Source organism: Alexandromys fortis, unplaced genomic scaffold (assembly GCF_014885135.2).
Source record: "Alexandromys fortis isolate MF-2015 unplaced genomic scaffold, M_Fortis_MF-2015_v1.1 scaffold_108, whole genome shotgun sequence".
Lineage (NCBI taxonomy): Eukaryota > Metazoa > Chordata > Mammalia > Rodentia > Cricetidae > Alexandromys > Alexandromys fortis.
In genome coordinates this window covers 4,835,892-4,849,723 of record NW_026067994.1, presented here as the reverse complement: position 1 = coordinate 4,849,723, position 13,832 = coordinate 4,835,892, and the positions used below count along the sequence as shown (strand labels likewise).

At 44.6% G+C, this 13,832-nt stretch overlaps 1 protein-coding gene across 2 annotated transcripts in view; it reads left to right on the top strand.

Annotated features, from left to right (window-relative positions):
* Positions 1-13,832, top strand: part of Ncapd3 (non-SMC condensin II complex subunit D3) — an 82,463-nt gene that overhangs the window by 65,245 nt on the left and 3,386 nt on the right. For both annotated transcript variants that reach the window (XM_050160086.1, XM_050160085.1), the window contains 8 exons: positions 3,093-3,230; positions 3,516-3,649; positions 3,869-4,065; positions 6,323-6,433; positions 7,738-7,920; positions 8,450-8,607; positions 8,839-8,978; positions 10,037-10,114. In XM_050160086.1, coding sequence (XP_050016043.1) covers positions 3,093-3,230; positions 3,516-3,649; positions 3,869-4,065; positions 6,323-6,433; positions 7,738-7,920; positions 8,450-8,607; positions 8,839-8,978; positions 10,037-10,114 — 1,139 coding nt within the window. The remainder of the gene's footprint in view (positions 1-3,092; positions 3,231-3,515; positions 3,650-3,868; positions 4,066-6,322; positions 6,434-7,737; positions 7,921-8,449; positions 8,608-8,838; positions 8,979-10,036; positions 10,115-13,832) is intronic.

Sequence of the window (13,832 nt, the reverse complement as noted above, 5' to 3'; positions counted from 1 at the left end):
CCTAGCTGCAAGTTTGTCAGAATCCCAGCACTGAGAAGGGGAAGTGGACACAAAGTCCCAGGACTAACCATTCATCTCTTGGCAATTGACACCTGCTGGGAGAGGGAAACTCGGTTTTCTCCAGTGGGGTGTCACTGGGTGTATCAGTTGCACTCCAGGGCGGCCCATGGTCAGGAATAGTTGGCCTATAGAAAAGAAACTCTGTGTTTTGTTTTGTGGGCTTTTTGTTTCATTTCTCTTCATTGTTGTTGTATTGACTTACTGTTTTTTAGAGAGGCAGGAGAAATAACTTGAAGTTTGATTTTTGGTTGGCCAGGATGTAAGGAAGAGCTGGAGGAGCTGGGAGAGGGGAATAACTGATCAAAATATATTGTTTGAAAAGAAATATGTTGTACTTGGCACAATTTAAAAAAAATTAATAATAAAGGTTATCCTGATCCCTTATTTCCTAGGCAGTGCATGGTTGTCCTCTGCAGAACTTTTAAAGACTACGCTCTTTAACATCATGGTTTCTGAACTCCCTGTTCTGAATTTTAATTGATATGCACGATTCAAACTAGCTTGCTTCTCAGCCTGAGAAATACACTAGGAGAAGTCAAATCTCCAGCAAAGTCCTGATGCTTTCCAAAGCCAAACATGGCACTCTTCCTTGTCTCTGCTCTCCAGGAGGGAGCTGGCTGGTGCTCCTGGGTAGGTAGGAATCATGGCTGAGCTATATACAGTGAAATGAAAGCTCGGTTCCTTTTTTTTTAATTAATTAATTTATTTATTTATTAAAGATTTCTGTCTCTTCCCCACTGCCGCCTACTCTTTCCCTTCCCCTCCCCCAGCCAAGTCCCCCTCCCTCGTCAGCCCAAAGAGCAATCAGGGTTCCCTGCCCTGTGGGAAGTCCAAGGACCACCCACCTCCATCCAGGTCTAGTAAGGTGAGCATACAAAGTGCCTAGGCTCCCACAAAACCAATCGGTGCAGTAGGATCAAAAACCCGTTGCCATTGTTCTTGAAGTCTCAGTAGTCCTCATTGTCCACTATGTTCAGTGAGACCGGTTTTAACCCAGGCTTTTTCAGACCCAGGCCAGCTGGCCTTGGTGAGTTCCCGATAGAACATCCCCATTGTCTCAGTGTATGGGTGCATCCCTCGCGGTCCTGAGTTCCTTGCTCGTGCTCTCTCCTTCTGCTCCTGATTTGGACCTTGAGATTTCAGTCTGGTGCTCCAATGTGGGTCTCTGTCTCTGTCTCCTTTCATCGCCTGATGAAGGTTAATGTTCAGGAGGATGCCTATATGTTTTGCTTCTCTAAGAACCCGAATTATAGGCTCAATGTCCTTTATTTATGGCTAGAAACCAAATATGAGTGAGTACATTCCATGTTCCTCTTTTTGGGTCTGGCTTACCTCACTCAGGATAGTGTTTTCTATTTCCATCCATTTGCCTGCAAACTTCAAGAAGTCCTTGTTTTTTACTGCTGAGTAGTACTCTAATATGTATATATTCCATACTTTCTTCATCCATTCTTCCGTTGAAGGGCATCTAGGTTGTTTCCAGGTTCTGGCTATTACAAACAATGCTGCTATAAACATAGTAGAGCATATACTTTTGTTGTATGATAAGGCCTCTCTTGGGTATATTCCCAAGAGTGGTATTGCTGGGTCCATGGGTAGGTTGATCCCGAATTTTCTGAGAAACCTCCACACTGCTTTCCAGAGTGGTTGCACAAGTTTGCATTCCCACCAGCAATGGATGAGTGTACCCCTTTCTCCACAACCTCTCCAGCATAGGCTATCATTGGTGTTTTTTTATTTTCGCCATTCTGACAGGTGTAAGATGGTATCTTAAAGTTGTCTTGATTTGCATTTCCCTGATCGCTAAGGAAGTTGAGCATGACCTTAGGTGTCTTTTGGCCATTTGAACTTCTTCTGTTGAGAGATCTCTGTTCAGCTCAGTGCCCCATTTTATAATTGGGTTGATTAGCCTTTTACGGTCTAGTTTCTTGAGTTCTTTATATATTTTGGAGATCAGACCTTTGTCAGTTGCGGGGTTGGTGAAGATCTTCTCCCAGTCAGTGGGTTGCCTTTCTGTCTTAGGAACAGTGTACTTTGGAAAGCTTGGTTCTTGATGAAGTGAATCTTAGCAAACCTCACCTCACCTGGGTTGGCCCCTTAGCAAGTCTTGGTGTTTGCTCACTCGCTGTGGTGATAACATAGAGAGAGTCAGGTGGGCTACATTTGGGAAACACTGGAAGTTTGTATTTTGTTTTGGTGTGGTCTAAGTGGTATTTGTGAAATGAGTAGCATTGTATACAAGTATGCCGAAAGGGTTCCAAGTTTGGAGCTGCAGGTGCCCTGGACTTCTTGGTGATTCCAAAGCTCGGTGGCAGTCATTCACTCTCTGGAGACTACTTGCCTTCCTAGAAAATGTGGAAGCTCTTATTCTCACCATTCTTATGAATAGTTTGAGGTGTTAAAATGGGGTTTTGCTCATTATCGTGGCCAACAGCTTGAAGATGCTGTCTGAAGGACACATGTTCATTTCCAGGTAATTGTCATTACGTTAGGCATGAGGACCGAGGCCTCTGCTTAAAAGAGTTTTAGGAAAGTTGGTTGTTTTTTGTATTAGAAGTATAGCTGGGTAGTGCCTCTTGCTTTGAGTTTTGAAGTAAAAGCTGATACAGCAGAGTGGAGAGATGGTTCAGCCATTAAGAGTACGGCTCTTGCTGTTCCTCATCAGCTGCCCCACAACCTGAAACTCCAGCTCCAGAGGATTCGAAACCCTTTCCTGGCCTTCACAAACTGGGCGCCTGCAATATATGGACATACACATACCCCTACACACACCGTCATACACATAATTAAAAGTAATAAATCTTAGAAATAATAAAATTTGATAGAGAAAGCATTTATGTAGCCCTTAACTTAAAAATGAACTATTGAGTAGGACCGACAAAACAAGCAGCATTCCTGGCTCTCTTGGAGCCGATGAGGCTGTTTGTTGGATGTGTTTCAGATGCTGTGCTTTTTTGTTTGCCCGAGTTCTTCGTGTATCCGTAGAGTGATAGTGAGTACTAAGTGGGTCTCCTTTCGCCTCTCTTTTGCAGCCTTGGGGAGTTTTGCCTTGCTCACCTGTTGCTGAAGAGGAACCCCACCATGTTTTTCCAGCACTTCATTGAGTGTATATTCCACTTCAACAGCTATGAGAAACATGGGCAGTACAACAAGTTCTCCCAGTCAGAGAGGTGAGTAAGAAGCTGAGGCGGTCATGCCTGCATGTTCTGGTAGGAGCTCTGGTGGTGGCTGTATCATGCAGAGCCTGACATTGACCTGATGTCTACTGCATTGGTCATTAGTTTTGTTGGCACAATGACAAGAGAAAATTTATCATAATGATGGCCTCCTAAGGATAATGTCTGATGACACTGGAACCTTACAGTGTCCGTGTCACACAGCCTTGAGGGTGCTGTATTTAATCTTTGTCACCTATACCTATGCACTGCAGTAATGACTGCCCTGTTCTGCCACAGAGGGAAGCGGCTGTTTTTGCTAAAGGGAAAGACAAACAAGGAGAAGCGAATGAGAATCTACAAGTTTCTTCTTGAGCACTTCACAGATGAGCAGCGATTCAATGTCACTTCCAAAATCTGCCTTAATATTTTGGGTATGTCTGGTGTGTCCGGGATAAATGTGTTCTTAGAACGCTGCTACCACAGCCATATGGAAGACTCGTCTTCTTTGTCCTCCTTAGCATCAGTTCTGTCCCTTAGGACCCCTCCCACTCCCCATCACCAGTCAGCCCAGACTTGCCCTAGTTCCATGAATTCCCTTTCCCCTCTGGGCTAAGGGTTTCTCTGAAACTGGTCCCCCGTGCTCTCTTCAGCATGTTTCACTGATGGCATCTTGCCCCTGGACATGGAGGCCAGCGAGTTGCTCTCCGATACTTTTGACATCCTCAGCTCAAAGGAGATCAAGCTGTTGGCAATGAGAGCTCAGGCATGCAAGGACCTCCTGGAGGAAGATGACATGGCTCTGGCAAATGTGGTCATGCAGGAAGCCCAGATGAAGATCATCTCACAGGTGTGTGCCCACTCGGCTGCTCCAGTGTGGGTTGTGTACCTGAGTCCTGGAGCCGTTCTTATCGGTGGCTTTCTGGGTGGTTGTGATTCTGAAGTCTCTACCTCTAGCTACTGCTCCTTCCATAGGTCTGAATGTGTGCCTACTTGCCTGTCTGTGTGTGCCATGGTGTCTCAGATTTACTGTCAGAACTAAATTAATCATTTCTCCTTGCTTGATTTCTTCTCCCAGTCTTTTGTAGAGAATGGAGCAATTATATACCACAGGTTCCTTTTTAGAGAATCTGCTACATCCAAAGGCAGAACAGGAGTTCAGCGTGTCAAGAATATGTTTAGATTGACCAAGAGTGTCAAATTAGAAATTCAGTGACCGGGAAGGCACGGTTGCCACAGCCCTCAGCAGGCTCCATGGTCTTGTACCTAGGTTGAATATCCAGTTTGTATTTCCCACCTGACCCCTGAAGTCTTTTGATCCCCAAAGATTTATATTACATCCAATTTTCCAGAAGATCTTGTTTGTTTTACTTGCATGCCTGTCTCTTTTGCTTGTCCAGTGTTGCTTCTTTAAGCCTGTGCCATTTGCTGTCAGCACCCTTCCTGTCTCTGGTTTTTCTCTTTGCAGGACATGTACCACTCTGCTGCCTAAACAGTCTTTCTTAAGCATAATTATTCTCTGCAAAAATATATTGAAAATGACTGTTGAGACAGCAAGGAACTTCTGAGGGTGGGGTGGGTTGTAGACGATCTGTGCTATTGAACACTTAGCACTTCGTGAATGCTCGTGGAACTTTTCTCTTAAAATTGTAAGTGTGGGGGTTGGAAAGAGGGCTCGTCAGTTAGGAGTACCTGCACTTGCTGGTAACTCACAATGGCCTTAACTTGGGTTCTGATTTCTGTGGGCTCCTGTGTACGTGTGCTACACACACATGAACTCAGGTACACATACATACACAAAATAAATATTTCCTTTTTTTAAAAAATCAGTAAATGCATCAGATGTTAAGCTACCTTGGTGTTATTCTGTCACCTTCTGTATAAAATCTGGATTATTCTCAAAGATGTGGAAAACTGTCTGCCCTCACCTTATTCCTTCCCTTTCTCAGAACCTGAGATGTGTTCTGTTCTATGCCTTTGACACTGGCTGCACACAACTACTGTTGATCCATCCCAGTCCTTACACAGCTCAAGCGTCATCATAAAGAATCAGCCTATACACATTCTTGCCTGCTAATCTTCCCTGGGTATCCTTCCTCTACCTCAGTTCCCTAGTTCCCTGCAACTTGCCATCTCCTGGCATTTGTCTCAACACACTCTGATTTGGAAGCAGTGTGCGGAAGTCTTGATGTTATTTCTGTGTCTCCAGAGGTTAACGTGTGTCTAGGACAGAGACTGTGGTTGGCAATACTTGTTAGGTGCATTTAGACCACATTTAAAGGCAGTTCCTACACTTACTGTATGTTCAGATGCATGGTTCTTAGCTTGAGTATTCCTTGTTATCAAATTTGGGACCCTGACTCAAAGCTTCAGAAATGAGTGGTATATAAGCAGGAAACACTGTTAGCTTTAAATGAAAAGACAAGAGTACATTTTAGCGTCAGAAAGAGAAATCTACATGTGTAGGGCAATATAATGAGTTGTTTTTAATTCTAAGATTTACTGCTCGGTATGTCGGTTACTGATTATTTAAATCACATACTGTTTGTTTAAAAGATCTTACTGTATAGCTCAGGTTGGCCTGAAACTCTTGATCTTCCTTCCTCAGACTTACATATGCATATAAAAAGGTGCGTGCGCGCACGGACACACACAAACACAAACCACTGGTCATCTTAATGCCGACTCAGCCAGAGATCATTGTCTTTTTACATGTAAGATTATAATATGTCTCTTTGGTAGTCAGCTTAAACAGATTGTCCTTCAAAAGGAAGGGTGCGCAGTAGAGTCAGGGTCAAGGGCCCATCAGGGTTGTGTGGAGATTGGAACTTTCTGTCAAGTTCCTCATCATGTTTCTTTCTCCTTCTCATTTAGAACATGGAAGTGGGAAGTGGGGTGAATATGCATTCTGCTTTACACGCCTGCATTGCTAAGGCGCTGGCAGTCTGAGAACAAGCTGTACATGCGCCCTCTTCGTTCCCAGTATCCTGGTCAAATGGCAGACAGCCCTCTCTAGTCTGCTAGATTTGGTGTACTTAAAGTGGATCAAGAAGTTAATTTTCAGACATGTATGCCTCTAACGCATGCTTTTGTTTGTGTTCCTGCAGGTCCAAAAGAGGAATTTCATAGAGAATATTATTCCAATTATCACCTCCCTGAAGACTGTGCTGGAGAAAAACAAGATGCCTGCTTTGCGGGAACTCATGAACTACCTCAGGGTAAAGAGGAGCGTCCCTGCGGGCTTTCCTCCTGCCTCTGCCCCGGGTTCACTGCTTAGTCTAGATGGTGGATGAGAAGCACTCAGAATGCTATGAAACCTACTCTGGGTAGAAATGTTGGCTGGCCTGTGACTGCTGAGGCCACTGAGGCACTGAAGAGTCCGGCTGGAGGCACCACTGAGGCTGTTCCTTCTGTTTCTCAGGCAGCTGAGTCTTTAAAGAATATCTTCATGTTCTGAACCTATAGATCCTTCCTTGGCAATAAGTCCCAATCTAAAGATTTTCTAAACAAAAGCCAAGCACAAGACATTATCCTATTCCATCCTGTAAGGATGAACTGGAAATTGATCATCACATTTAATATTGGGTGTTTGCTTTCGTGGACAGGAAGTCATGGGCCTATGGCAGGGTCACACACAGGGATAGGGTGTTACCTTGAGGCAACTCCTGTTCTTAGGCTGTCTGTAAAGCAGGGGACCATGAGAAAAGCTGGAATGTATTTATCTACACTACAGACCTAAGCATGGCCTCAGGCCTTTGACCAAAAAAAAAAAAAATAAGAAGAAAGAAACATTTTCTCCCTTAATTTAGCAGCTTTTCCTTTGTTCATATTTGTTATTCTTAATTTAAAACAAACAAACAAACTTGGGATGGCAGGATGGCTCAGTAGACAAAGGTGCTTACTGTCAAGTCCAGTCCCAGACCCCTGTGGGAGGATTGACACCAGGAAGTTTCCCTCTGACTTGAAATATCTCTTTGAAAAATTGGAAAACTCTCCTTATAGGGCTGTAGCAGAATTACACTGAACATAGTTTTTCAAATAGTTTTGCATCCTAGGGAAGATCAGCTGGGAAAGATAAGCTCACTTGGTGGAGAACATGAGAATTGGCTTTTCGTGGTTGTGACATACCCCTTCCCTCCCTCCTGGGCACGAGTTGATGTCAATATGAGCAGCTTCCAGGCTGCACCATGTCTATGACCTCCCCAGGCACCTTTCCTGTCAGGAACATGGCGGCTAGACAGGAAGCTTCCCAAGAGGCCACAACTGTTAGCTAATAACACACCATGGTCACCTGCTTACGTGGTCCCCGTTTCCCCAGAAAATGCCATTGTGCTGAGTAACGTATTAGTTGGTGTTATAGGGATGCTCATAGTTTATTGTTGCTGTGGAGAGAAGGTTTGCCATGTAGCTTGAGCTTGCCTGGAACTCTCCATCCTCTGGTCTCACCTGGCCTGCTGCTGGAATTGCAGGTGTGCACCACACCAATAAGAAGGTACTAAAGGATGCCCTGGGTCTGTTTCAGGAGGTGATGCAGGATTACCGAGATGAAATCAAAGATTTCTTCGCAGTTGACAAACAGCTGGCCGCTGAGCTTGAGTATGACATGAAGAAGTACAATGAACAGTTAGCCCAGGAACAAGCTCTGACAGAACATGCTAACGCGAGCAGAAAGGGAGACGATGATGGCAGAGCACAGGCCGTGCAGGTACGAGAGGCCGCCTGAAACTTACCACATCGCTAGTCTGCTGTTTGCCATCATTTTTCTTTGCATTCCTCAAAATCTAGGTGTAACCGGGGGTTGGCGCTGAGCTTTGGGGGGGTGTTCTCTGCTGGCCAGCTTGTTTGATGTGATAGACACACCAACCAGCAGCTCAAGGGTTCTCTTTCTCCGCGCCCTGTCAGGGGACCCTGCCTGCATAGTTGTGGTAATCATTAGAAGGTGTGAGTTCCTAGTAGGTTCACTGGCAGAGCACACTGTGTTGACTGCCCTTTAGAGCTTCTTACCTGCAAGGGCATTTCTCATGTAGCTGTTGCTCACATACTTCTCTAACAAGTCCAAGCAGATACGCTTTATTAAAAGAGAAAGACAACCCTGCCACAGCATATGTGCGAGGCAGTCTGCAGAGAGTTCTGTTTTAAAGGGAAAGTTGTAGTTGTCCTTGTCCGGGGTGGAAGTGGAGTCCCTGGGCCCTTCTCGTAGCATATAATGATATCCTTGTTCACTTCTGGAATAGGGTGCTCCTGACTTACAAGCCGTACCTGCTGCTGCTGACCAGGAAAGTGGTAACGCGTCTCTGGCCAACAGCCAGCCTTCAGTACCTGGGTCCAACTTCACCCAAACTTTGTCTCCTATATTCGAAAATGGGCCTCTGAAGACGATGCCCAATGCCAGGTAGGGAGCAGCAGCCTGAGTCTCACGGTCTTCTCACAGCCAAATCTCCATTCCTACCAGGCCTCAACCAGAACTGTCTCATCACTGTTTGTGCTGACACCGCACACCACATGCTTCCCCGAGAGTCTGGAAAGAGGGTGGTGGAGCAGTCTGTCAGAAAGGAAGTGGTGGGAGCGCTGCCTCCATGATGGCCTGCGCTGGGAGTCAGTGCCTGGGATCTTGTCTCCGTAGGCCCATGTCCCTGAGTACCATCGCAATCCTCAACTCAGTCAAGAAAGCCGTCGAGGCCAAGAGCAGGATTCACAGCCGCAGCTTAGGAGCGTTGCCTTTCACTGTAGAGTCAGGAAGCCCAGAAAAGTCCTACAGCTCTGGTAAGCCTGAAGGTTGGCAACGATAGATTGTGCATGTGCAGTTCAAAAATGCGAGTCTACTTTCAGTCCTTTTAAAATCTTATCTTTTTTTTTTTCTTTTCTCCACTGCTCACTACTGCCCCCTCACCCTTTTCTCTGTCTTGGAATTTAACCTATAATCCAGACTGGCCTCAAACCCCCAGATATTTGCTTGTCCTTGCCTCCCAAATGCTGGATTAAAGGCGTGTGCCACACTGCCCAACTGAAGATGTTTCCTGTTGTCCTTAAATAGCATGAATTGGGGATTTAGGATTAAGGCTGTGCTAAGGGATTTGGAAAATGGGGTGTTAAAAGAGCCTTCATTCTCCTAAAATACATGTGTTTTATTTATGACTGAGTTCTTATTGTGTGTTGCTTCATCTACACACCTGTAAGATACCCAGTGAAAATGCTTCCACGAGAGGTTCAGCACTCTTGTGCGCTGGCTTTCCAGCACTGCGTCTTACACCGGAAGTCCTGAGCCTCTTCTTACTACCCTATTCTTGAAAGAATTGATGCTTTTCGACTTCTGTTATGTAAATGACACAGTAAAACGTCCTTATAAGGAGCCTTATTTGTGAAAAGATTTCCATTGGAAAAGCCAAAATATTTAAAATCCTTCAACTGGGTTTGGTAGTCTGCATCTGTAATCTAGCACTTGGGAGGATGAAGCAGGAGGACTGTCATGACTTTCAGGCCAGCCTGGGCTACAGAGTGATAGTTGTCTCCAAAATAATAACAGTAATGAGTAATTTAAACATATATATGTAAAAATAAAACTGTTGGCCAAACTGTCAAAAACGTAAAAATAATACGGTTTTACTCTCTTCTTCCTTGAATGCTTTGAGTGTGGACGCTGCCCTGAAGCTTTAACATTTATTTTACATTGCTTTCTTAATTTCTGTGGCCTGTTTGTGTGTGTGTCACTTAAAACATTGGGAATTTTAACTTTTCACATGTAGCTTGTTTATTTATTTATTTTTTTCTTTATGATGCTACTTTGGGATTTCGCACTGATAGATTTTTCTGTTCTATCTTAGCAACTTCCTTAAGCATGGAACAGGAATCCAGTAAAGCTGGCAAACCTGTAACTAAACGGGCGATCAGCACCCCAGAGCGTGAGTAACTAATTGAGAGCCTTCCCTACGGTTGCCAAAGTAACACTAGTGGTAAAACTTCCATTCTAAGATAGTCTTGTGCTTGGCTGATGGTGCTCACTGCGTTACTGTCCAAACTGCATGTCTCATGGTGATTGATGTTATTTGATGGAGAATTTACTGAATATTAAGCACTCATCCTAGCGGCGCACACATTAACTGAGTTAAACCTCACAACAACCTGAGAGGGCCCTGCGTGAACTGAGGGACAGATTGGTCAGGTTACATCCCAAAAGTGACTTGGAGGTAGCCCTCTGCTGCTCTGGGTACACTGGGAGGTGCCAGTCTGGTTTGCCGTAGGCTATGGGCAGAAGTTGGTACTGCATGTATCTTGTATGTGCTGGGGTTCTGCCCTGGTATACACCAAGACTGCCGCTTAACACTCCACCCATACCAAGAGTCTGTGTCTCCTCACTTCTAATGTGTGTGTTCCTAATGACCTAAGTCAGAGCAGTTAGCTTCTTATTCTCCCAGACCTAATAAAAACTCCAGGTAGCAGACCCTTACCTAAATGCTTGGCACCAGAAGTATTTACAATTTCAGATAGCTTGAAATTTCCAATTCCAAGAATATTTTTGGAATATTTGCATATATTTAATGAGATATCTTTGGAATAGGACTCAGATTTAAACACACAATTCACTTATGTCTCCTATATACCCCAAACGTATAGCCTGCAGTAATTTTATACAGTACATTTAGTGTGCCTGTGTTTTGACTGTCAGCATCATGTGAGGTCAGTTATTTTCCACTTTGACTTTGTGTCGCACTGAAAATAATCCAGATTTTAGGTCATTTCCAATTTCCACGTTTTAAGATTGGCATGGGGCAAAGAGGAACAAGAAACTGGGACTAGTATATAAAATTTTAAATTTTTTAAATATAAAAAGGAGGGAAGGTTGGTGGTGTTCAAGCTACTGCTGTCTGACATGCATACTCTAGTTCCTGAGAGCCTGCCTGGTGTGCCTCACTCTCCAAGTCCACATCCAGAACATCCCTTCCCTTGCCTCTTCATTCTAAATGGAGAGGCCTCAGGCCTCTCTCTCTACACGGCATCCTACACTTCAGCTTCATTCTTGTTTGCTGGAACCTGTTTTACTCCTGCCTGTATGAAGCCAGCCACTGCCCTGGGTAGATACTGCAGAGATCTGCTCAAACACACCAGATGGTGACCTCTGTGCCCTCTGGGCCTGTCCCTCAGTTTGGGTCCTGATACAGTGAGACAAAAAGAGAGCTTCCACTCCTTCTGTGCAGCATGAGGAGACACTCATGCCAGCAGCCCACGGACTTTCCCAGCATACCGGCTGGGTTCTGGCAACTTGGCATTCTGTTAACTCATGGTGCTTTGGTGTCTTAAAATCTGTAAGAGGGATAGGTCATTGTCATGCAGGACCTCCTTTTAAGAGAGATTACTACAAACGATCAGAATTCCTGCCCTACTTTTCCTTAGATAATAACTGGATTGTGGCAGTTTTTCACATTAAGACATAATTTTAACTTGTTGGGTACCAGCAGGTATGACGTTAGATATGCAAAATTGTCCTCCTCTTACAGAGCGAAGTTTTTATGTTCAGTGTTCTGCTCAGGGGAACAAAGTGCTTCTATTTTGGCGGTTAGGTACCATATGCTGTAGAAGCAGCACATGGACCTCATTTCAGCTTTGCGTAACCCGTGAGTCCCTGTGTCAGTCTTCAGTTGGTTTCCGGGCAGTGTGTGTTGCCTAGCAGTGAAATCTGGCGTGGTACATTCATGTTGCTCTAATTTGCATGTATGGACTCAGCTGTGATGGAAAATCAAACTTGGATGTCACTGGGTCAGGACATCTATACTCTGAGCCAGGAAAGAATGCTTAAAGAAGGCCCCTGTTCTCTCCTTCCTGGAAGAATTTTCAGAGCATGAAGCCCTGCTGCCTTCAGATGATTTATACGTTCCCGCCCTGGCCTGGGATCCTACCCAGCACTTTTTTTGATGATAGCCATCCATTCTGATGAGCTTGGTATCTGGCCTCATTTCAGTTAGGATTCACATTTCCCTGATGCCTGAGGATAGTTTTTCCATGTATTTATTAGCCACCTGTTCTTTGAGGACTTGGGCTAATGTGCCCATTTATCCATTGGATTTCGTTCTTTGGAAACTGTTTTAATTCTTATACTATAGCTATTAACTTCCCCAGAGTCCCTGCAAAGATTTCGCCGCACTGCATAGGTTATCTCTTCCCTCTGCTGTTCCCTGGGCTGTGTAGAGCATTGTGATTGATTGGATGCAATCCCGTTTCTCGGGTCTCGCTGTCATTTGTTGGGTTTCTGGAATTCTATTTAGAAAGTCATTCCCCATGATTGTATCTTGAAATTTTCTGTGTTTCCTCTAGCAGTTTCAAAGTCTTACACTGAGACCTTTGACACATTTCCAGATGATTTTTACCAAGTGTGAAAAGATCTCATTTTGCAGTTCTGTAGGTAGCGCCTGTTTTCCTTGTTCCATTTACTTGTTGAAAAGTGTGGGTTTTTTCCCTTCATTTTAAGACACCTTTGTTGAAAATCAAGTGGCCACAGCTGTGTAGGTCATTGTGACAGCCCTGTCCCTGCCCTGAGTGTAGGTGGCAGAGTGAACTCAATACTGTGCTACACCAGCCTTGTTCTCTCTCTGCTTGATCTCTCTTTGGGCTATTTGAGGGTCTTTTGTGTTTCTGTGTAAATTTTAGAATTTTTTTTCTATTTCTGCAAACATCAATGGAATTTTGATAAAGAGTCATTGGATCTGCATTTATTTTATACATCTGTTTTCATGATGTGAATTCGGGTGATCCATAAACATAGAAAGTCCTATCTTTTTGGTTATGAGTCTAGCCTTTAATAGCTGATGCAGCCATCCCTTTATCCCACACAGAAGTCTTTCTCATCTGATATATATTTTTTCTTCTGCATTTTATAACTATCATTGTAGAGGTGTGCCTTTCCCCACCCCCAACCCCAACCCAGCCCATTAGACATTCCTAGGTTCTGTTTTTACTATTCTGAGTAGAATTGTTGTCCTGAGTTCTCATTCTGCCTTTGATTCTGAGCAGTGCACTAGATTTGTGAGAACTACCCAGGGTGCCTATAGGCATCCAGCTGGGATAGGCAGTGTGTGAGGCAGGAGTGGGGGCGCGGTGCATGCACGCATGATTCCTTTGACATTGCAGGTAGAGATCTTCCAGGGAACAAAACAAGCAGCCCTATACTGCTTGATGGAAGTACAAAAGATGGGATTTTCTGCCAGTTAGCAGAGTCTGCGTAGCTGTCAGTGGTACAGCACTGCAGTGGATGTTAGCATGTTTCCACCCATGAAGGTGGAATTGTATGCTCCTTATGAGATGATAGAATGTGGGAAATGTGAGCTCTGGAGCAAGCCTCACACCTGTGCCCATAGGAATGAAGCATGTAGACCCAGGCTCTACTCCCTCATGGAGTCTCTAGCAGCTTAGGCTGGTCCGCAGTGCACCAAGGCTATAGCTATAGGACTCCAGGATGGGGCAATGTGTCATGGGCAGGTAGAGATGACAGAAGAGTTCGGCCTGGTGAAGAATGGTCATCCATATGCCCAGGGGACACAAGCAGATTCATGTTTGTGAAGTTTCTGGGCTTATAAGGGTGACTTGGGGCTAGCTCAAACTGATAGAGCCCCATCAAGATAAAGGACA